The sequence below is a fragment of the Ranitomeya imitator genome, chromosome 7, assembly GCF_032444005.1.
Source record: "Ranitomeya imitator isolate aRanImi1 chromosome 7, aRanImi1.pri, whole genome shotgun sequence".
Lineage (NCBI taxonomy): Eukaryota > Metazoa > Chordata > Amphibia > Anura > Dendrobatidae > Ranitomeya > Ranitomeya imitator.
In genome coordinates, this window is record NC_091288.1 from 165451839 (window position 1) to 165477407 (window position 25569).

Consider the following 25569-nt stretch of genomic DNA (forward strand, 5'->3'; position numbering starts at 1 on the left):
ATTTGTGTTTGCAATAATTTTCAGGAAGAAAATGAGTATTATCTGACAGAATTGCAGGGGTGTCAATACTTTTGGCCATGACTGTAACTGCAGCTACACCTCTATTCATTCTCATTATTGGTGAGGAGGTCCCGGCAGTTGGACCCACGTCGATCCATCAGAGATGTGTTGTGACTTTTTATGATGGTTTACCTCTTTTCGTTGCATTAAGGCTGGATAGGACAAAGAAAGCCATAAATATTGGAGTGCAATAAAGCTACGTTCCCATGATAAGCTTTGGATTTCTAGAAATCTCATGACCATTGTGGTTTCTTTTTATGCTGTGAAAATTGACCTGCCGTGTGTGTTTCAGATCTGAAGCATGCCAATTTCTCTTGTGGGTACCCTGAGATTTATGTTCGGATTTCGCACATAGAATTCCATAAGATGTATAAAACGCATTTTCATTTTAAGGCTTTCAGCTGCGGAACTAAAAACGCATGTAATCAGCACATTAAAGGGAACCTGTCACCCCGTTTTTTCAGATTGAGATAAAAAATACTGTTAAATAGGGCCTGCGCTGTGCGTTACAATAGTGTATGTAGTGTACCCTGATTCCCCACCTATGCTGCGAAATACATTACCAAAGTCGCCGTTTTCGCCTGTCAATCAGGCTGGTCTGGTCAAGTGGGCGTGGTGACATCGCTCTTTTCTTCCCCAGCTTTCCGTTGGTGGCGTAGTGGTGTGCGCATGTCCAAGTTCCGAATTCCCTGCGCGCACGTGAAGAAACAGCGTGCGATCTGCGCTGTTATTCCTGTCATCGGTGGGGGCGGCCATCTTCCTGGGGCCGCGCGTGCGCAGATGGAGTGCTCTGCTGCACGGGGCTTCAGGAAAATGGCCGCGGGATGCCGCGCGTGCGCAGAAGAGATCACGGCGGCCATTTTCCCAAAGCCGAGATGCAAACTCGGCTTTGGGAAAATGGCCGCCGCGATTTTGTGTTCAGAATTTTATTGATTTTAACCATTGTTTGTCTTTTTCCAGTGATTCATATCCATATTATACCAGCTGCATGACTTCGTCCGTCTGGGTTGACCTGTGGCCCCCCTTGGAGCTTTATGTGATTGTTCTGCCGCCTCGTTTTAGGAAAAGGTTCTCTTTTCTCAAGATTGCACTTGTACACCGTTTTAATGTGTGTTGTATTAATTTTGCACTATTGCCACTTTTATGTAATATATGTATATGAAATTATGCTTTAATTTGTTTCTATGGTTAATACATAGTTTCAGCGATCGTCCACTGATCACTGATCGATTTATTGGTAGGTACATACCGGGTATAGTTAGGCACAGGATAAGGACAGCGGTTCAGCCGTTGTTTTTGTCCCAACACTTAGTCTTTCACATATAATGGCGGCATTCATGGTCTCCATAAAGATGGCCACCGATTGTGCGCGCATGTGCTGTGGGTCCCGGATTGATTCCTCCCCCTCTGCAGCTATCTCCATCTACCGTGCACGCATGTCACTAGACGTCATACGGCGGAGTTCCGCCCACATGCGTGCGCGGCTGTGACGGCTGTGTGAGGGAGGCGGAACAGGGTCTCATGCGCACGCGCGCCAGAAGTCGGATGAAGTTCCGGTATGTGCGGTATATATACTAGTGGGATTATTCAATGGACAACACCCCCTTTTGAGAAAGCTAGGCGGCGAAACGCGCGTCAAGGGGCAGCTGGAAGCCACGGGGAACCATCCTTCTACATGATGGGTAAGCTTGTGGGAGCGAGTATGTTACTTATATGCTGACAACACTGATGGTGTGTTAGAGCACTTTAAATTGGCACTTGCACCTTATACTCATTGATTATCCCCATGTGCTTCCCTGTGGATGTATCAGTTCCCATGTAGGCTATCCAGCTTACCGGTATGTGACCTTCCTGATCTCCCTCCTTATTTGCTATGATAGCAGTTTACTGGATCTATGTGTTATATGTGTGTTTGTAGACATGAATTTTTGTATTAATAAAGCATTATTGATTTTTATTATGCTTTGTGGGACTGGTTTACTCCTTTTTTGGGGTTTATATGTACTGGCTTAAGCAGTGGGACACGTCTGGCACTGCAGGATCTGAGTCCATGGTGGCGTAGTGTGTTACTTATGGTAGGCCTTGTTACATTGGTCCCAGCTCTCTGCATTTCATTCACTAGGTTCCCCAGCGTGGTTCTGGGATTTTTGCTCACCGTTCTTGTGATCATTCTGACCCCACGGGGTGGGATTTTGCGTGGAGCCCCAGATCGAGGGAGATTATCAGTGGTCTTGTATGTCTTCCATTTTCTAATTATTGCTCCCACTGTTGATTTCTTCACTCCAAGCTGGTTGGCTATTGCAGATTCAGTCTTCCCAGCCTGGTGCAGGGCTACAATTTTGTTTCTGGTGTGCTTTGACAGCTCTTTGGTCTTCACCATAGTGCAGTTTGGAGTCAGACTGTTTGAGGGTGTGCACAGGTGTCTTTTTATACTGATAACAAGTTTAAACAGGTGCCATTACTACAGGTAATGAGTGGAGGAAAGAGGAGACTCCTAAAGAAGAAGTTACAGGTCTGTGAGAGCCAGAAATCTTGATTGTTTGTTTCTGACCAAATACTTATTTTCCACCATAATATGCAAAAAAAATGATAAAAAAACAGACAATGTGATTTTCTGGATTTTTTTTTCTCAGTTTGTCTCCCATAGTTGAGGTCTACCTATGATGTAAATTACAGACGCCTCTCCTCTTTTTAAGTGGTGGAACTTGCACTATTGCTGACTGACTAAATACTTTTTAGCCCCACTGTATGTGTGTGTGTATGTATGTGTGTGTGTATATATATATATATATATATATATATATATATATATATATATATATATATATATATATATATATATATATATATATATAATCAACTATTATACATTTATTTCATTACATGTATTCTACATTTTCTGTGAGAAGACCAGAATATTATGTATTAACGAGGAAAAGATTAGTGCACTTTTTTTTACCCTGTAAATTATTTTAATAGAATTCGACTGTCCCCATCGTCCTCCTATTCATATTGCATAATGAAACAAAAAAATATTTATATATATTTTCAGATCCGGAAGCTCCATACTGCTGGACAGAAGAAGACATAGCTGACCTTTATGATCAAACGACTGTTATCCTGGCTGCTGACGGTAAAATCTCTTATTTTAGTTGCCAGAGGACAGAGATGTATTTGTGACTTGCTATTTACTGTAGAATTTAATGTCCCTTCCTTTAATTGCCTCCTTGTGGTCATATGTCCTCTTTAGCATCTGTAAATATAGGGTAGGTAATCTCAGCAGCTGATAGATTTTATCCCGATTCAAAGTTGAGGTCAGTCTTGAATAATGTGTTTTTATTCTATTTACCAAAGACTGTCAAATTGCTTTTTTTCAGCAGAAATAATCATTTCAAATAGCAAAAAAATTTAAAACTATGAAATAAAATAAGAGTTGGTAACAAAAGTTGACAAAACTGAGGAATAATGTAACGACTGTCAGATTGGAAGCTTTGGCCCAGATCCAACAAGACCAGTGATTTTCTCACTAGTCTTTACGAGAGAGTGTGTAGAAGTTAAACCAGGGATAGAGAACCTTTTTTCTGCCAAAGGCCATTTGGATATTTATACCATCAATCTGGGGCCGCATAAAATTATCACCTTAAAAATTATCTTTCTATATTTGGTGAAACATTTAATTAACACACTTCTGGTGTGATGGCTGGAACTGCTTCTCTTTGGTGAGGTGTGTGATGCCAGGTGACATGAATGATGTTGCTACTCACACCTGCTTTTCCAGGTTTGCATTGGTTTGGAACCTAGTTGACTCCTTGCAGTGGTAAGTTCAAATAGAACTGCTCACAGCAGTAAGTTTTTTCCCAACACAGAGGTTTACTACACTGCATGTCTCCCCAAAGTAGGAAATTCATTACTGATCATTTAGTCTTTACAGCACTCAAGCTATGGAAGGTCTGCAATATACATCACATAGGAGACACAGACTGCTATATATACACATCAGATAGGAGACACTGAGACTGCTGTATGTATATCATACATGAGACACTGTGACTGCTGACTACATTACATAGAGGACACCGAGACAGCTTTGTACATAACATAAAAGTGATCAATACTGCTATACACATCACATAGTATACACTGGGACTCTGCTGTATACAGCACACAGGATAGTCCAGGACTCTGTTGCATATATCACAAAGAAGACATGGAGATTGCTGAATATACAGTTCTGTGAAAATTCTCAATCAAGAAATCACTTAAATAGGACCTGCCTGACAAAATGAAGTTAACCAAAAGATCCTAAAAAGCTAGACATCATTCTGCGATCCAAAGAATTTCTGGAATAAATGAGAAACCAATTAATTGAGATCTATTATTCTGAAAAGTTTATGAAGCCATTTCTAAAGCTTTGGGACTCCAGCGAACCACAGTGAGAGCCATTATTCTTAACCCTTGTCAGGCTGCATAATTTTACAACCTTAACAGGCTGCATAGGTACAATTGTACCTTCACATATACCTCCACTGTGGGAAGACTTTACTTGGTTTCAGAAACTAAAGTTCATTCAGCTACAAATGTTATGCTGATATCTATTGTTCAGTGTTGTTACTGGTCACTTATGTTGCTGTCAATTAAGTTAATTCAAACTGGGAGTGGCTTCTACTTGTCTTCCTGCCTCCCTCCTCTCATTAGCCATTTTGCTGTTCATCTCATTGCTGTGAGCACACATTTCTAGGCTTGTGAAGTCTTCAATTTCTTGGAAACGAAGGTAGGAAAGTCTCACAGCATCTAACAGCCAGTTATACCTTTATTCTCATTATGTGGGGACAGAACAGTCAAATTGTCTTTCAGCCTGGACTTGGCTTACATATATTTTGTATGAAACTTATCACTATAGGTATAATTTTTATACGAAAAATGGATAATAATTAGTATCTACATATTGTTTTACGATGTTTTATTTATATTCAGCACAAAATACGAAGCCAAAATTCATCTAGCAAGTCATCATGAGTGATAGTAATGCTGGATCTAGTTTCCGCCATAATCCAAGAAAACGTGTTTGCAGGTTAGTATAATTTTGTGAAAAGCCAATAATGTAGTATTTCGGAAAATTATTTATTTTACATTTTTTCATATTTACAGATTTACGTCTGACGAAATAATGCGAATGCTAGAAGAATCTGATTCTGAGCATGAGGATGAACCATATGTTCCATCTGATGATGAAAACTATGTACCACAAGTGGATGTTACTGAAGAAGATTCAGACATTGAACAAGAAATGGTCATAGAGCATGAAAATGAATACGAATCAGACGAAAGTGTTGAGGATGATTCTGTGCCTCAAAGTGCAGGCGACATTTGGACTGCTAAGGATGAAACTCAGTGGTGCAGTAATCCACTGCCAAATGCACAAACAAAATCTCGTAATGTCCTACGACAAAGAGGTGGCCCTGCAGCAATCAGCAACCTATATACAGCAAAAGAGCTATTCAAGTCCATCATGACTCCCGAGATGTGTGACATCATATTACGGGAAACGAATCGAAAGGCCAAGAGAGTTTGTGATGCTTACAACAACGAACTGGTACAACGTTTTCCTGATTCTTCCAAACGGCCACCACAAAAAACATTCAAGCAATTTACTGAAACTGAACTTCATGCATTTTTGGGCATACTGATTGCTGCTGGTGTGCACAGAGCCAACAAAGAGAATCTGGAGGAAATGTGGAATGTTGCTGCTCTGCCTCTTATACGTGCAGCCATGTCTCGTGACCGCTTCAAGATGATACTCAGATTTATCAGGTTTGACAACGAAAATACACGTGCAGAACGTGTGCAAACAGATAAAGCTGCACCAATACGGGACATCTGGACAATGCTGAACAGTAATCTGGAGAGAGCCTACAAGCCATATCATTGTATCACCGTCGACGAGCAATTATTTCCATTTAGAGGTCATACTAAATTTACCCAGTATATACCTTCAAAACCAGCTAAATATGGCATAAAGATTTTCTGGGCTTGTGACTCATCAAATGCCTACCCTTTACAAGGTCAGCTCTACACTGGGAAACCAACTGATGGTCCTCGACAAGTAAACATTGGAGAACGAACAGTATTGGACCTAGTGAGCTCGTATAAAGGCTCTGGAAGAAATGTCACCACCGATAACTTCTTTACAACCATGGAACTAGCTAAGGTATTGAACTCCTGGAACATGACACTAGTTGGTACAGTGAGAAAAAACAAAAGGTTCCTACCTAACAACATGCAGCCTGCCAAAGAAAGGCCTGTATACTCGACAAATTTTGCCTACAATCATGATGCAACAGTCTGTTCATATGTACCAAAGAAGAACAAATCAGTCATGCTTCTATCATTTATGCACATGACGGGAGAAGTTGAAGAGACACTAGCAGCCAAGCCAGAGATAATAAAATACTACAACATAACAAAAGGTGGCGTTGATGTTATGGATAAAATGTTGGGAGAGTACACTGTGAAACGACGAACATCACGTTGGACTTTGGCATTTTTCTACAATATGATTGATGTCAGTGGGTTAGCATCCTACATCATCTACAGAGAACACAATCCAAGCTTCAGGGCAAAGGATCAACGAAGAAAGTTCCTGAAAGATCTCGCAAATCAGCTGTGTATGATTGCAATTGAAGATCGTAGTACAAACAAAATGATAATGAGAAACCATTTTCTTCGAGGTGCAGTAGAAATGGTGCTTGGACGATGCATTGTGGTAGCATCGCAGCCAGCAGCTGGCCCCAAAATACCTCATGGTAGTCGTGGACCCTCCCCTGTTGTTGGTAGTTGCTATGTCTGCAGAGACCTGAGGCGAAAACAACGCAAGACTAGAAAGTCTTGTGTGGTTTGTGTGAAACCCATTTGTGATGAACACTCTGTAGCAAAGCCAACATGCATTACTTGCAAAGAAAATCAATAAAAAAAAGTTTCTTACATTTTCTTTTATAATGTAAATGAACAGTTTTTTACTTGTTTATAATAGTTAAATAGCATTATCATTAAAAAAAAATTTATGCTTTTTCCCTTGCATTATCTTCATTCAAAATATATGAGGTACATTTGTACCTATGCAGCTTGTTATGGATGCAAAAAGATCTCGACCCCTTATCTCGGAAGCGGGTGGAGATATTTTATTGAAATTTGGCCAATATATTCTGGACCAAAAATGTAGAGATGTCACGAAATTTCAGCCCTCTACGTCTTTTCAAAAAAAAGTTATTGCAATTTTAAAACGGAATAGTTACAATTGTACCTATTCAGCCGGATAAGGGTTAAATATCGAAAACCTAGAACACAGGTGAACCTTCTCAGGAGTGGCCAGCTGACCAAAATTATGCCAAGAGGTCACCAAAGACCCCACAACAACATTGAAAGAACTGCAGGCCTCAATTGCCTCTGTTAAGATCAGTGTTCATGTCTCCATCATGAGAAAGAGACTGGACAAAAATTACCTGCATGGCAGAGTTCTAAGCCAAAAACCACTGTTGAACAGTAAGAACATAAAGGCTCATATCAGGTTTGCCAGAAATTCCCAAGACTTTTGGGAGAATGTTCTGTGGACTGACAAGGCAAAAGTTGAACATTTTGGAAGGTGTATGCCCCTTACATCTGGCATTAGAATTAACACAGCATTTCAGAAGAGGAACATCATACCAACAGTAAAATGTGGTGGTAAAGTGATGCTCACACTGACATCTGTACAATTTGGTCTGATCACGGATCTCTAATGCACGGGCTGACTATGGCTCTCCAACCCGAGCGTGACAACTTCAAATATTTCAATTAGGCTGTGGAGCTCGGGTCAGTAGAGCCGCAGAAAGTCTGTGCATTGTGGTCTGAGAAAAGATCGATTTGCACAAACTTCTGAATGAGCCCAAATAGTGGAGACTAGTGTCCAATAATTCCTGTAGTGTCTTTTAATTATACAGGTCATATGCAAATTGTCTCTTCAGAGAGGAAGAGGACTAGAACTCTAGTGCCACCTATTGGAAGTAGCAATCCTAACAGTCAATGACGACCCTTTAACGAGCCTTGTCACATGACTTAGGATAATAGCCAAACCAGAATCTCAATTTATATCCCAAAATATACAGGTCAGAATCCGACGCCTAGTGTTAGGTCCTTGTTTGACAGAGAAATTACTTTTATAATGAAACAGCAAAAGAAACAGAGGTCTTAATTCCAGTGTAGTTCATCTTATTTTCTCAATATAGTTTTCAAAAAATAATTTTTATTTAGCTGAACTGTGAGCTGAACACTTTGCGTATTGAGAAAAAGCTGTCAATCAGCAGCAGGTTGGCTGGAGAGGCCATGTCAGCTAATAAATAAAGCTGATTACTGCGCATATGTACATCTTTTAGAGGACTACTGGGCTTGGCACATATTATCTCTGAAAACCAGAGATGACATGAAAATAAGCAAGTGACCCAGCGCTGAAATCTCACACTCCAACTAATAGCCTAAACAAACAAAGGTATCCAGCCTTTTGGTTATAAAACTTCACCAATTTGTCAGTACAGCTTAAAAAGTTCCATATTCATTAAAAATATTGTATCAATGCAAAAACTGTTGCATTTCCGACATGACCTGTCCTTAGCCATGGAATGAAGTGGAATAGCCTACCTTTCTGTTTTCACTAGAGTTTTCATTTCAATTATAGATGGGGCTGTGGAGTCGGGAAGCCAAACCACTGACTCCAACTCTGACAACAACCCCTCAATTTCCCTGACTTCCGACCCCACAACCCTGGTTCTAGATCTTATCACTTTTAATTTTAAATTGATGCTTAACAGTGGACTCCTCATTTAGGGTCTTTACATTTTGTTTTGTATTTTGCTTATTTGTTTACCCAAACACATAGCAATGACATTTTTATCTTTCAGTATTCTATGATGATGACCTCACAGACGCACTGTTCAAGACTCTTTATCGCATCACCCATGCATTAACAAGACTTTGCACTATTTATTTGTCTATTGAGAGAAGGTAAGAATTACCATATATACTCAAATATAAGCCGACCCGAGTATAAGCTGAGGCACCAAATTTTGCCATGAAAAACTGGGTAAACTTATTGACTTGAGTATAAAAAGGGGCATTGTCCCCTCATCCCTATCCTGGTATGCATGGCCACCTCATCCCTATCCTTGTATGCATGGCTCCCCCGTCCCTGTATGCATGGCTCCCCAGTCCCTATCCTGGTATGCATGGCTCCTCGGTCCCTTTCCTGGTATGCATTGTCCCCTCATCCCTGTCCTGGTATGCATGGCTCCCCGGTCCTTGTCCTGGTATGCATAGCTCCCCGGTCCTTGTCCTGGTATGCATGGCTCCCTTCTCCCTGTCCTGGTATGTATGGCTCCCCGGTCCCTGTCCTGGTATGCATGGTTCTTATTAACAAAAAAATCACAAACCTCCTACTCGCCTTCCTGTGCGCCCTCGCAGCATCTCGTTTCGGCACCAGCAGCTTTTCCTGCGTTGAGCAACCACGTAGCCCCGCTCATTAAGGTAATGAATATTTACTCCACGCCTATGGGAGTTGAGATGCGTGCATATTAATAACCTTAATGAGCGGGGCCACATGATCGCTCGGTACAGGAAGAGCTTCTTGTGCTGGAAGAAAGGAGATGCAGCGAGGGCGCGCAGGAAGGTGAGTAGGATGTGTGCTAGAAGCCGGCGGCTGCGGGTGACACTGTGCGCTATTACAGGCAGCACCGGCTGGCTCCTGCCTCTGTAACCCATTGCTCCACCACACCCCCTTCCCCACTGGCTTTCTGGGACAATTGACTCGTGTATAAGCCGAGGGGGGGGGGTGTTTTCAGCAGAAGAAATGTGCTGAAAAACTCGGCTTATACACGAGTATATACGGTATGTCTAACGTGTATCTGTCATCTGGATGAAGATGTGATGTAATGTAAATGCAAAATTTTTTAACATTTAATACCTGGGATATTCTTACACTGTGGGAGACTCTTAACGAACAAGTGGGAGAATCAAACGCCTATACACTGGAACCAATTTCTCTTTAGTATATGGAGCTGTGTTGGCTGAGCTGACGCCAAAAGGTTCTCCTGACTTCCTTTCCCTTAAATACCACTATGCTTTACATTACATTGGTGCATCGCATATTCATTTATCTGTACTTCCTTTATATATTGTGAGGCAGTGGCTGGTATTGCGGTGCAATGCGGTGTGCACTCAGACACATCACGAGACGAAGACAGCCATATGCCGAGGAGAATGGCATCACCAGTAAGGAGGAGGCAGTCTTAACCTTGTCATGGCTCGTCGTCGTCCTCCTCCTCCACCTCGCCCTGCTCATGGCTGTGTGCTATACCCGGCACTAATGCGCTGAGGAAGCAGACAGCTACGAGCCTCATTGAAGGGGCCTGCAAGCAACATGTGGTTGGGGATCCCTGTTTGAGATTATACTTTATATTTTTTATTTTTTAGTTTTCCCCTTTTTCATTATTCTTACAGGCTATACTGGAAATGAAAAATGCTTTTCTAAGTTTTATTTCTAGTACTACTTAAAGCAAATGTTCACCTGTGAATAGCAATTTTAGCAGATTAGATCTATTTTCATAAACAGTTAAGAACCTTTCTAAATACATTGCTTTACTCCTCTTATCATTTTAATATACAAAAAGGAAGAGGAAAAGGACTGTAGTGCCATATATTGGAGGTAGAAATCCTAGAAGTCAATATCAGCCCTATAAGGGTATGTTTCCACGTTCAGGATTGCTTCAGGCTTTGGTCAGGATTTTATGCAGGTAAAATCCTGACCAAAACTGCACGTGAGGTCACTGGCAGGTCACCTGCGGTGTTCTGGCGTTTTTTGCTCATTGTAGCAACATGCTGCGTTCTGAAAAAACGCGACGCATGTGCGTTTTCGCGGCAAAAACGCATGCGTTTTTTCCTGCATAGTGGAGACGGGATTTCATTAAATCCCCTCCACTATGCTGTAACATCTGGACGCTGCGTTTTTGACGCTGCGGAAAAACGCAGCGTCAAAAACGCAGCGTTTCCTGAACGTGGAAACATACCCTAAAGGTCCTTGTCACGTGACTTAGAATAGGATGTCAAATCATAAGTTTAATTTGCAGACGTGTTTCGGGGGTTTTGCCCTTCATCAGTGAGAAGCAAGAGAACTAGTAGGGATGGCCGTTGACCAGGGATGTCAGGGGTAAAGCTTCTCATTGCGAGGAGTACCAAGTTGGCTTGATAAGACTTGTATTGCTATGCAATGGTCTCATGCTAATCTTCAGAGACACTACTGTTCTCTGCCTCTCTGAAGAGGCTATTTCCATTTTTACATTCTCGGGAGCAATGCTTGCTTTATAAATCTCCCAACACCAGTTTGGCACTCTCCACAAGGAGAAACTTTATACCTCCTCGTTTTGATTTGCAGCCTTTATAATACTCCAAAACTGCTTTCTATATTCTGCAGACTTCAGAGCGCAAATCTCAAGGAATTCTTGCTGACAGATTGTGATTTGGGTGTAAAGCTGCATCTTTACCACATTCACTGTAAGGTTGACAGACATTGAAAATTTACCCTGCTACTTTTTGGTAACTTCGCTGCGATTTTATACAGCATGCAGCTTGTTTCTACTGACATCAAGCAGAATTGTGAATGATGCTCTGCAGTGTAGTCTAATCGGAATAAAAGGTGTATTAAAAGGTAATTACCATTTTATGTAGATTTTTGTATGTTCTGTTCAAAGGTTGACATAACCTTTATGGTTTGGGCTGGATTTCTCATTAGGTAATAGGCTTGGACTTAAAGGCGGCTCCTTCACAGTTCAATAATCAATGTCAAACTGATGTTGGCTAAAACGTGTTCCGGTAAATTTAGCAGTTTTTCCAAATGAATGACTTCTGTGGATAGACTCCAGGATCTGTTTGGACGGCAGAGCAGACATTGCAGCTGTCTCTGCTGTAATTGTGTTTTGCTGTTGAAGAGCGCATGGCTACTAAATGGGTCATGGTTTATGGCTCTGTCTAGTAGTGAGACCATTACTGCTGAATTCTTCTCCACAACAGAAACCTGCATGATAGAAACTCATCAGCGATATTTACTGTGAAATGTTGTCAATTTATTGTATAGTACATCATGCCCATTTCACATTGTAATTTTTACACTACAAATTAACCCAAGTGCTCTTAATCTTCTGGGGCTTGGTCCTAGGCTTTAACCATGTCCCACTGTAAAGAGTTAAAGCTCCTGCAGTCTGACAGGTCCCTGGCTGTCAGACACAGCTGCGAGCCTTGGGGGAGAGCATAGAAGGGGTTTATCACTCAGTGAGCCTTTCTATTGGACCTTGCAGTCACGCGATTGCCAGATCTCAGTCCAACAGAACATGGCTGCTAGAACCTAGCAGACCCAGATCTTCGCTACCGGTGACTATGACTCTAGTGAGCAGTTTCCCCAGGAACAGGGACTACTATGGATGCCCCAGTGGAAAAAGTGAACAATAAAGAAAAAAAGTGTTCCCTAGAGATCTTTTGGGGGATAAATTGTGTAAAAAATTTTTTATCTGTGTGATTTATATATAAATATTTGCAATGCAGACATAGAAGAAAAGCTATGTTGAATTAAGTCTCAAGGTAAGTATGGTTTTGTGGATGCCTAGGTTTTAGTCTGTTATATGTATGTAAGTAAAAAATCATATAATTTTTTTTAAAGTAATTAAAAAAAATATATATATATATGATTCTTATAGATGAGGTACTCCCTTAGTTTTGTTTGTCACCGGCACTGATTAATGATGGTCTTTCTGATGAGAAACGGGGGAATATTTTCTGTTTTGCTTCTTTTTTTCACGGTTTCATCGTTCACTATGACGCTGTGAATGACATCTCAGCCACTCTCTAGGATCTGGAGTGCGCTGGACTGTCAGTATGGTGAGTGACAGCTTAGGCTACTTTCACACTAGCATCGGTACGGGGCCGTCGCCATGTGTCGGCCCGACGTACCGACACAAACTGCGAAAAAAAAGAACAACGTGGGCAGCGGATGCAGTTTTACAAAGCATCCGCTGCCCCATTGTAAGGTCCGGGGAGGAGGGGGCGGAGTTCCACCAATAAACGTTACATGGATCTTTTTTTGTGCCGACAGTCCGCCAAAACACGACGCATCTGTCGCACGACGGATGCGACGTGTGGCGATACGTCGCAATGCGTCGCTAATGAAAGTCTATGGAGAAAAAACGCATCCTGCGGGCAACTTTGCAGGATGCGTTTTTACTCCAAAACTACGCATTGCGATGTACGTCAAAAAACGCTAGTGTGAATGTAGCCTTAGTCGTCCATTCGCAGGCTGGGGCATACTGGGATGTCAGTATTTTGATTCACAGCCCTGCTACACATTATGGCCTAGCTTGAAGGCTTTCTTCCAGGTGTCTCCCATTCTTTATAATTTATTAGCTATTTAGCTGGCTATGACCAGACCATTGTCAGCTTTGCTCAGTGGTGTGCGCGCTCACTGCCCGGTGTCTGATTTCCTGATTAGTGATCAGCGAATATACTCGTTACTCGAGATTTCTCAAGCATGCTCGGGTGTCCTCCCGAGTATTTTTTAGTGCTCGGAGTTTTAGTTTTTCTTGCCGCAGCTGAATGATTTACATCTGTTATTCAGCTTAAGTACATGTGGGGATTCCCTAGCAACCAGGCAACCCCCACATGTGCTTATGCTGACTACAGATGTAAATCATTCAGCTGCGGCAAGAAAAACGAAAACTCCGAGCACTAAAAAATACTCGGAGGACACCCGAGCGTGCTCGAGAAATCTCGAGTAACGAGTATATTCGCTCATCACTATTCCTGATCTTTGTTGCCGGACCTTAGATTTGCCTTGACTATTATTGTGTATTTTCCGTTTGGTTTTGACGCTCTCTGAGCTCAGGTACCTGACTCCGGTCTTGGCCTCTGACTATCTGTTTTGCTTATCCCTTTATCTTGATGTGGACTTGACCACGCCTTTGTCTTGTCCCCATGTACTACTAGCCCTCCTGGTATCTGACCTTGAACAACCTAAATATGCCGTCTCACAGATTGTCCGTGAGTAGTGACTCAGCGTCACATTTTTATTATTTTATTTTATATAGTTTCTTGTTTGTTTTGGAAAATAATTTAAAAAAAATTAAAATGAGAACAAATGTGTTTTTTTCCATAAGATATTTTGCTAGGTACATATAACAAGAAAAAAAATTACACGAAATAGGTAATATTTGCAAACAAAAATTTTGGAAATTATATAGTAATCCTCAAAAGCCGTGCTAAAATAATAATTCAAGTTGTCTCGCATAAAACAGCACCTTATACAACCATGTTTGAGAAAAAAACAAAAGGCTGCTAAAAAGTGGAGGCAAAAAAAAGAAATTTGGACTGCCAGTATGGCCCATTAAGGCTTGGTCACAAAAGGGTTCAATAATGGAACTGTAAAACACCTGGTTAGTGTCAGTGAAGATAGAAATGGTGGCACAGCGTAATAGCGTCTTGTATTTTCTGGTCTTGCGTGACATGAATGCTCCACTGGGTTCAGAAAGAAATAGCTCTCCCTGGTGTTATGTCCTGCTAGCCGGATAAATGTCCATTGAAATCATTAAGGCATGTAAAGTAGGAACTGTTCAGTCGGAAAATGCGCAGAAACACTAATATGAAGTGTCAACATGCACACGAAAAGCTTCATTTGATACAGGTTTGGAAAACTGGCTGCAGGTCAACAGCATGAAACATTGCCATCACATTTCTATAAATTAATGCAAATATTTATTAAACTGCGTGCCAGAGGAAGTCGCTTCTGATCTCATGGTCTGTATTCTGGTGGCACCATTTGCTTTGATTGCTGGTGTTTGGAAAGATATAGAAAAACGAACACCGCGATAGCTAATATCACTGAATTGAGAAAATCTGAAACTTTGTAGTAGTTATCTGGTAACGTCATAGTAGGGGAATACCACCTGCAGTATAACACTATTACGGCCAAGAGCACAAATCACTAATTCAGACACAATACCAACAATGTATCTGTATATACCAGATCCAGCATGGAGAAGAACTGTCGGCACCTCCCCTAGATTTACCTTGCCCAGACTTCAGTCATTCCCTTGTGACTGATGCCAAGAAAGATAACCATTTACCTTGATCAACTGATATTTTCATTATCTTTCAGATGACAAGATGACCTAGCAACAAGCCGAAAATTGTGCTCTTTTATCCATCATTGTTTCTCTTAACTGCATACTTGGGGGAATTTCCTCCACTGTGTAACACTTCTGTAATTTGTTTTATCCCATAATTGTGTAAGCCTTTCCTGTTGCATAAAGCTGTACATACACAGGAGACAACTGTCATCTGAACGTTCTTTTGGCAAATTGCTATCTCTCCCGACTCCCACATGCACTTGAGCACTTGGCTTTGCTGAGCATTCAAGAAATCCACGGCCAGACTCCTCTGGTAATGGTTATTCCCTGAACACAAAAGGACCAGCTGTTGAAATTACAGCATCCGGATCCTTGTGTTCCCCAACATAATCTATCCGAAGAGTGTGCTCCAGGAACCATGTTTCTACATTATAATGCCAGGACGCATGTTACTCATGCAACTGCGAGTACCTGTATGGCTTAGGCTGGTTTCACATTTGCGGTTGTGTCCGCAGCGTTTCGGACGCATACATCCGCATGCGTCTCGATTTCCTATAATTAACATTGTAGGCGCAGGTGCATGCGTTTGCCTGCGTTTGCTTACGCATGCATATTTTGGCGATGTGCGGCTGGGCGCGGCTGACGCACCATGTGAGATTTTTTTGGCAGCAAATTTCCGCCGCCATACACAGGCAGATGACTGCGGAAGGAATGCGTCAAATTAGCGCATTACAATCTAAGGGAACGCATGCGTACGCAAGTGCTTGCGTTTGCTTGTGTTTGCATACGCATACTGTCTTCTGAGTAAACATATCTAGGAAATTGTTTGAAGCCACCCCCCCAAGCAAAGGTTATAGAAGAAGGTGTGGGCAGTGGAAGTCCATTACTGTCAAGACACTGGAAACGACACAACACTTGCAGCCTCAACTGTGGAAAACTCCTACAAAATGTGAGTGTACAAGCTTTATGTCTGCCTGTCAGTTTTTCTCCCTGCAGTCTGTAATCATTTCTATCTTTCTTGCAGCATTCGCATTCCTCATCATGTCTTCCTCTGAAGATCAGAGTTCACAAAGTGGACCGGAGACTGAAGTGAGTACATTTGCTGCTGATTGCTAAGTATTCGTTGTCACTATTTTACACATGTGGCAAAATATTTATTTTTATTTTTACAGAACCCTTCCAGTGCAGATGATCAGGAGCAGCAGACTCAGGCCCAAGCTCCGGTGGCAAGACGGTGTGTAAGTATTCTTGACTGTTTTTATTTATTCTTGACTGTTGTTGTTACTCTTGCCTTTTTAAATTTCTTCTTGACTGTTTTTGTGATGCTTGACTTTTTTTTTTTTGACTGTTTTTATTTTAAGGGCAGAGACTCACTGCCGTATTCCTTCTGCGATAATCGCATCGCACTTCACGGACTGACCGGCACCTCTCCTGCCACTAGCATGACAGCATGATGTGTTATGATCAGGTGATCTTGGAGCAGCATGAAAACTTTCACTGGAGTAGGTGGTAACTATACTGACCGCAAACCCTGATCTTATCACCGCAACTAGAAGTAGCCGTGGGGTGTGCCTAACAAAACCTAGACACCTCGACACAGCCGGAGAACTAAATACCCCTATAGATGGAAATAGGAATACTATCTTGCCTCAGAGCAGAACCCCAAAGAATAGGCAGCCCCCCACAAATAATGACTGTGAGTAGTAGAGGAAAAGACACATGCAGGTAGGAAACAGGATTTAGCAAATGAGGCCACACTAGCTAAATAGGAAAGGATAGGACAGGATACTAAGCGGTCAGTATTAAAAAATCCTTCCAAAAATATCCCCTGCAGAAAATACAAAAACTCCACCATCTAACTAAAGATGTGGAGCGTATATCTGCAACTCCAGAGAATCCAACAAGACTGAGAAAACACTGATACAGTCTAAGCTGGACAAGAGAAAAACAAATGAATAGCACAGAATATAAGCACACTGCATATGTGCTACAGAAAAAGAAACAGACACTTATCTTTGCTGAATTGGCAGCTAAGCAGGAGAAGCCAGAAAGTGATCCAACACTTCCCAAGAAACATTGACAACTGGAAAGGACTAATGAATCCTGCACACCTAAATATCCCAGTCAGAACTGCAATCAGCAGATACACCTTGCCAGGACTGCGACTCAGAGACAACTGCATTCCCACCTACAACCACTGGAGGGAACCCAAAAGCAGTATTCACAACAGTACCCCCCCCTTGAGAAGGGGTCACCGAACCCTCACCAGGGCCCCCAGGACGATCAGGATGAGCCAGATGAAAGGCACGGACCAAATCAGCAGCATGGACATCAGAGGCAAAAACCCAAGAATTATCCTCCTGGCCATAACCCTTCCATTTGACCAGGTACTGAAGCCTCCGCCTCGAAAAACGAGAATCCAAAATCTTCTCAACCACATACTCCAACTCTCCATCAACCAGCACAGGGGCCGGAGGATCAACAGAGGGAACAACGGGCACCACATATATCCGCAATAAAGATCCATGGAAGACATTATGGATAGCAAAAGAGGCCGGAAGCGCCAATCGAAAAGACACCGGATTAATAATCTCAGAAATCTTATAAGGACCAATAAACCGAGGCTTAAACTTAGGGGAAGAAACCTTCATAGGAACATGACGGGAAGACAACCAGGCCAGATCCCCAACCCGAAGCCGGGAACCAACACACCGACGACGGTTAGCAAAACGTTGAGCCTCCTCCTGAGACAACACCAAATTGTCCACCACATGAGCCCAAATCTGCTGCAACCTGTCAACCACAGAATCCACACCAGGACAGTCAGAAGGCTCAACCTGCCCAGAAGAAAAACGAGGATGAAAACCAAAATTACAAAAGAAAGGCGAAACCAAAGTAGCCAAACTAGCCCGATTATTAACGGCAAACTCGGCCAATGGCAAGAAGGCCACCCAATCATCCTGATCAGCAGACACAAAGCATCTCAAATAAGTCTCCAAAGTCTGATTAGTTCGCTCGGTCTGGCCATTTGTCTGAGGATGAAATGCAGAAGAAAAAGACAAATCAATGCCCAGCCTAGCACAAAAGGCCCGCCAAAACCTAGACACAAACTGGGAACCTCTGTCGGACACAATATTCTCCGGAATACCATGCAAACGAACCACATGCTGAAAGAACAACGGAACCAAATCAGAAGAGGAAGGCAATTTAGGCAAAGGCACCAAATGAACCATCTTAGAGAACCGGTCACAAACAACCCAGATAACAGACATCTTCTGGGAGACCGGAAGATCAGAAATAAAATCCATCAAAATCTGCGTCCAGGGCCTCTCAGGGACTGGCAATGGCAAAAGCAACCCACTAGCACGGGAACAACAAGGCTTGGCCCGCGCACAAGTCCCACAGGACTGCACAAAAGAACGCACATCACGCGACAAAGAAGGCCACCAAAAGGACCTACCAACCAAATCTCTGGTACCAAAAATGCCTGGATGACCAGCCAACACGGAACAGTGAACCTCAGAAATCACTCTACTAGTCCATCTGTCAGGAACGAACAGTTTCCCCACAGGACAGCGGTCAGGTTTGTCAGCCTGAAATTCCTGAAGAACCCGTCGTAAATCAGGGGAAATGGCAGAAAGGACCACCCCCTCTTTCAGAATACCGACCGGTTCCAAGACCTCAGGAGAATCAGGCAAAAAACTCCTAAAGAGGGCATCAGCCTTAATATTCTTAGAACCCGGAAGGTACGAGACCACGAAATCAAAACGGGAAAAAAACAAGGACCATCGAGCCTGTCTAGGATTCAGCCGTTTGGCAGACTCGAGGTAAATCAGATTCTTATGATCGGTCAAGACCACAATACGGTGCTTAGCTCCCTCAAGCCAATGTCGCCACTCCTCAAACGCCCACTTCATAGCCAACAACTCCCGATTGCCGACATCATAATTGCGTTCAGCAGGTGAAAACTTACGGGAAAAGAAGGCACACGGTTTCATTAAGGAACCAACAGGATCCCTCTGAGACAAAACGGCCCCTGCCCCAATCTCAGAAGCGTCAACCTCAACCTGAAACGGAAGAGAAACATCCGGTTGGCACAACACCGGAGCAGAAGTAAATCGACGTTTAAGCTCCTGAATGGCAGAGACAGCCGCAGAGGACCAATTCGCCACATCAGCGCCTTTCTTCATCAAATCAGTCAAGGGTTTAACCACGCTGGAAAAATTAGCAATGAAACTGCGATAAAAATTTGCAAATCCCCAAAATTTCTGAAGGCTCTTCACGGATGTGGGCTGAATCCAATCATGAATGGCCTGAACCTTAACCGGATCCATCTCTATAGACGAGGGAGAAAAAATAAAGCCCAAAAAAGAAACCTTCTGCACCCCAAAGAGACACTTAGACCCTTTCACAAACAAAGCATTGTCACGAAGGATCTGAAATACCATCCTGACCTGTTGCACATGAGACTCCCAATCATCGGAAAAAATCAAAATATCGTCCAAATATACAATCAAGAATTTATCAAGATAAGTCCGGAAGATATCATGCATGAAGGACTGAAAAACAGATGGAGCATTAGAGAGTCCGAATGGCATCACAAGGTATTCAAAATGGCCTTCGGGTGTGTTAAACGCAGTTTTCCATTCATCACCCTGCTTAATACAAACAAGATTATATGCCCCCCGAAGGTCAATCTTCGTAAACCAACTAGCTCCCTTAATCCTAGCAAACAAATCGGAAAGCAAAGGTAAAGGGTATTGAAACTTGACCGTGATCTTATTCAAGAGGCGATAATCAATACAGGGTCTCAAGGAACCATCTTTTTTAGCAACAAAAAAGAACCCCACTCCCAACGGTGAAGATGGTCGAATATGCCCTTTCTCCAAAGACTCCTTAATATAGCTCCGCATAGCGGTATGTTCAGGCACAGACAGGTTGAAAAGTCGACCCTTAGGAAACTTACAGCCTGGAATCCAGTCAATAGCACAATCGCAGTCCCTGTGCGGTGGAAGGAAACTGGACTTGGGCTCATCGAATACATCCTGAAAATCAGACAAAAACTCTGGAATTTCAGAAGAGGAAGAAGAGGAGATTAACATCAAAGGAACATCATTATGAACCCCCTGATAACCCCAACTAGTCACAGACATGGACTTCCAATCCAACACAGGATTATGTACCTGCAACCACGGAAAACCCAGCACGATAGGATCATGCAAATTATGCAACACCAGAAATCGACAATCTTCCTGATGGGCTGGCGCCATGCACATGGTCACCTGTGTCCAAAACTGGGGCTTATTTTTAGCCAAGGGTGTAGCATCAATGCCCCTTAAAGGAATAGGGTTCTGCAAAGGCTGCAAGGGAAAACCACAACGCTTGGCAAACTCAAAGTCCATTAAGTTCAAGGCGGCGCCTGAATCCACAAACGCAATGACAGAAAATGATGACAATGAGCAGATCAAGGATACAGATAACAAAAATTTAGGTTTTACAGTACTGATGGTAATTGAACTGGCGATCCTCTTTGTCCGCTTAGGGCAGACAGAAATTACATGAGAAGCGTCGCCACAATAATAACACAACCTATTCTGACGTCTGAAACCTTGTCGTTCCGTTCTAGACAGAATCCTATCACACTGCATTGGCTCAGGAATTTGCTCTGAGGATAACGCCACAGCGCGCACAGTTCTGCGCTCCCGCAAGCGCCGGTCAATCTGAATGGCCAGAGACATAGAATCACTCAGACCAGAAGGCGTGGGAAACCCCACCATAACATCTTTAACGGATTCAGAAAGACCCTTTCTGAAAATTGCCGCCAAAGCATCATTATTCCATTTAGTCAACACCGACCATTTTCTGAATTTCTGACAATACAATTCTGCCGCCTCTTGACCCTGAGACAGGGCCAACAAGGTCTTCTCAGCTTGATCCACAGAATTAGGTTCATCATATAACAATCCCAAAGCCTGAAAAAAGGAGTCTACATCAAGCAACGCCGGATTCCCAGATTCCAGGGAAAATGCCCAATCCTGCGGGTTGCCACGCAGCAGGGAGATGACGATTTTAACCTGCTGAATGGAATCACTGGAGGATCGAGGTCTCAAAGCAAAAAACAGTTTACAGTTGTTTTTAAAACTCAAAAATTTGGACCTGTCACCAAAAAACAAATCAGGAGTAGGAATCTTCAGTTCTAAAACAGGAGTCTGAACAATATAATCAGAAATACCCTGTACCCTAGCAGCAAGCTGGTCTACACGAGAAGCTAATTCCTGAACATTCATGCTAGCACAAGGCTCTTCAGCCACCCAGAGATAAAGAGGGAGGAGAAGACAAAGTAGACTGAAGAAAAAAAAATGGCCCAAGACCTTTCTTCCCTTCTTCTGAGATGCATTTAACTCATTATCGGCCAGTTGTACTGTTATGATCAGGTGACCTTGGAGCAGCATGAAAACTTTCACTGGAGTAGGTGGTAACTATACTGACCGCAAACCCTGATCTTAACACCGTAACTAGAAGTAGCCGTGGGGTGTGCCTAACAAAACCTAGACACCTCGACACAGACGGATGACTAAATACCCCTATAGATGGAAATAGGAATTCTACCTTGCCTCAGAGCAGAACCCCAAAGAATAGGCAGCCCCCCACAAATAATGACTGTGAGTAGTAGAGGAAAAGACACATGCAGGTAGGAAACAGGATTTAGCAAATGAGGCCACACTAGCTAAATAGGAAAGAATAGGACAGGATACTAAGCGGTCAGTATTAAAAATCCTTCCAAAAATATCCACAGCAGAAAATACAAAAACTCCACCATCTAACTAAAGATGTGGAGCGTATATCTGCAACTCCAGAGAATCTAACAAGACTGAGAAAACACTGACACAGTCTAAGCTTGACAAGAGAAAAACAAATGAATAGCATAGAATATAAGCACACTGCATATGTGCTACAGAAAAAGAAACAGACACTTATCTTTGCTGAATTGGCAGCTAAGCAGGAGAAGCCAGAAAGTGATCCAACACTTCCCAAGAAACATTGACAACTGGCAAGGACTAATGAATCCTGCACACCTAAATATCCCAGTCAGAACTGCAATCAGCAGATACACCTGGCCAGGACTGCGACTCAGAGACAACTGCATTCCCACCTACAACCACTGGAGGGAACCCAAAAGCAGAATTCACAACAATGATGCAGTGGCGTATCCAGGGGGGGCAGCCGGGGCATGTGGCCTAGGCGCAGCCGACAGGGGGGCGCCAGCAGGCCGCCTGATGCGGCGGTCCAAGGAGGAGGCTCCCCGTCGGCGGAATTCTGCCGCCCCCTCACTCAGATGCCTCCGTTCTCTGAGCCGGCTGTCAAATTGACAGCCGGCTCAGAGAAAGTGCTGCGCGTCGGTTCCCAAGAATGTTCTTGCTCTATGCCAGGGGTCTCAAACACGCGGCCCCCGGGCCGCATGCGGCCCCTGAGGCAGGCATCTGCGGCCCAAGGTGCAAGCTAGAAGAGAGGAGACAGCACAGAGCTCTGCGACTTTTACAGCTGCTGGAGAGCCCGCGGTGTGCGCTAGAAGAGAGGAGGCGGCACAGAGCTCTGGGACTTTCGCAGCTGCTGGAGAGCCACCCACAATGCGTCGCCATGGATACGCAGAGTGACTTCCGACTGTCCAGTGCCCAGAGAATGAGCCGCGCGTCGCCAAACAGGAAGTGTGCAGCACCTGCCACCTGGAGCAAAGGATTGCGGGGGGATGCAGAGCTTGGCAGGGGGATGCAGAGCCTGGCTGGGAGGACAAGGTATGGGCTGTTATATACTGCATGGGCTGTGTTATATACTACTGTGTGGGCTGTGCTATATACTACTATGTGGGCAGTGCTGTATACTACTATGTGGGCTGTGCTGTATACTACTGTGTGGGCAGTGCTGTATACTATGTGGGCTGTGCTATATACTACTGTGTGGGCTGTGCTGTATACTACTGTGTGGGCTGTGCTGTATACTACTGTGTGGGCTGTGCTGTATACTACTGTGTGGGCTGTGCTGTATAATACTGTGTGGGCTGTGCTGTATACTACCGTGTGGGCAGTGCTGTATACTACTGTTTGGGCAGTGCTGTATACTACTGTGTGGGCTGTGCTATATTCTACTATGTGGGCTGTGCTATATACTACTATGTGAGGACTGAAGCAAGGCCAGGGGGCTGGATGGGTGCAATGTCCTGATTTCTGCCCCCATAATGTGCACAGATTTCTTCTGCCCCCTAATATCCTGATTTCTGCCCCATCCACCCATATGTTCCTCAGATTTCTCCACCATATGCAACTGCACCTGGGAAGGGAGGAGATGGGGGCAGGAATCATGACATTATGGGGGAAGAAGAAATCTGAAGACATTATGGGGGCAGATGAAATCTGAGGACATTATAGGGGGCAGAAATCTGAGGGGGGGCACCAAACTGATCCTTTGCCCCGGGTGCAGGAAGAGCTAGATCCATCTCTGGCATGATGGATTACTATGCAGCTGTCAAGTTCCGGTCAGGAGAGCCGACAGCCAGTATGAGTTTAACAATGCGATTCTCACACGAGAAATACAGCAGTGCGTCTCTGCAGTAGTGTTTTATCTTTCTAACATTTTTTTTCATTTCTAGGTCCCACAACGTGAGGAGGACTTTATTGACAATGACCTCCTCTTCGCCTGGTGCAGGAGCGAGTTTCGTTGTGGGACACCCAGGAGCAGCAGCACTAAGACGCTGTGGTGATTCGGTGGCTGTGGACTTAGGTGGCCCAAGCGCTGATGGATGACTGGGACAACGCCACGTCACGGATCAGAAAGGCTTTTTGTAAGTATTGCAGTGTGGTCTCCTGCGAGTTTGTTGCATCACACACGGTTGTGGGATCCCTGCCTAAAGCGCATTGTTTAAGAATTTTTTTTTTCCAGATTCACAGTGATCAAACTTAAAACCCGTTCGGTGAAAAATCGCGTTCGGTGAAGGATCGCTTAAGCAAGGACCTGAGACAGGAGATCCAAGTTCGCTGTGGTACTGCAGCAAGGCTCGGAAATACAAATATCACCAGGAGCTGTCTTTCCTGAAGCCTGTCCTTGCTCAGAGAACGTAAGTATTTTTGTGTTGTATTCCATTGTGTTGTATTCCCTAATCTGAATTTTTCTATTCCACAGGAATTGGCGCTTTTACAATTGTTATTTTTTGGTAGTAATGTTTTTCTTTTCTTATCACAGAACCTGTAGCAGCACCCTCAAACCTGGATCTTCCTCTGGAGCAGTCCTCATCAAACTGCCATGGACCAGTCCCAGCCATCCACCAGCGAAGCAGCAAGTGGGTCGGCATCACAGGCTGGAGAACAGGCAGCTGGTCCTTCAGGTGTTCCCCTGTCCCAGTCCTCTGCCTCTTTTTTTTTTTTGGGGGGGGGGCTCTTCCCGCTAGCGGCAGAAGGCCTCGGACAGGTCAGTCATGCCCGAGTTTCTTCACTTGAGCTCGGTGCTCCAGAATGGCCTTAAGGTGCTGGGAGACTGGAAAGTGGTCTGACCCATATTAACACACTTTTCCAGGATGTCAACCAACGCCTTAACCGTCTGGAAGCCGACATCCTGAGACCCGTACACCATTTTTTTATCAGATAGAGCGAGGCATGTCGGAACACCTTACTCCTGATCTCCAGCTCAATGTGATGCAGGCCTGCAATGCTGCTAATGTTCAGGCTATGCAACAGACTCTGTACTACCACCAGGCACAGGTGGTGTTTCCATCAATTACACACTTAACCTCTATACCGAGTTCTGCTGCATACCACTTCACGGCCACCACCATGCCCAGACCTGCCGCACACCACTACACCACCACCACCATGCCGGGTGCTGCTACAAGCCACTCCACCACCACCATACCGAGTCCTGCTCCTGCGCGGCTGACCCTCGCCACCAGCACTAGGCCGCCTACAGATTCTGCACAGCTGCCCAACGCCACCAGCAGTAGGCTGCCTGAAGATCATGCACAGTTGCCCACCGCCACCACCACTAGGCCGCATGAAGATCCTGCACGGCTGTCCACCGCCGCCACCACGAGACCGGGTCCACATTGTGAAAGACCTGCTGATCCCACCACTCCCACCCTCCCAAGGAGACATAAGAAAAGGAAGCTGCCGCATAAAACTGGACAGAAAGGCAAAAGGACTCGTGGCAGAAGTGTCGTGCTACCTCCACCCTCACCTCCCAATGTGTCTGTGTTGTCAAGTTTTTCTCTCCCTTCCAATATGTCTCTCCCATCCCATGCTTCCACTCCTAATGTGTCTACTTCCATCCTTGA

The 25569-nt window shown here is 43.9% G+C and overlaps 1 protein-coding gene across 2 annotated transcripts in view; it reads left to right on the forward strand.

Moving 5' to 3' along the window:
* METTL22 (methyltransferase 22, Kin17 lysine) overlaps positions 1-25569 on the forward strand; it is a 201000-nt gene that overhangs the window by 152005 nt on the left and 23426 nt on the right. For both annotated transcript variants that reach the window (XM_069733992.1, XM_069733993.1), the window contains 2 exons: positions 3113-3193; positions 8991-9093. In XM_069733992.1, the coding sequence (XP_069590093.1) occupies positions 3113-3193; positions 8991-9093 (184 nt within the window). The remainder of the gene's footprint in view (positions 1-3112; positions 3194-8990; positions 9094-25569) is intronic.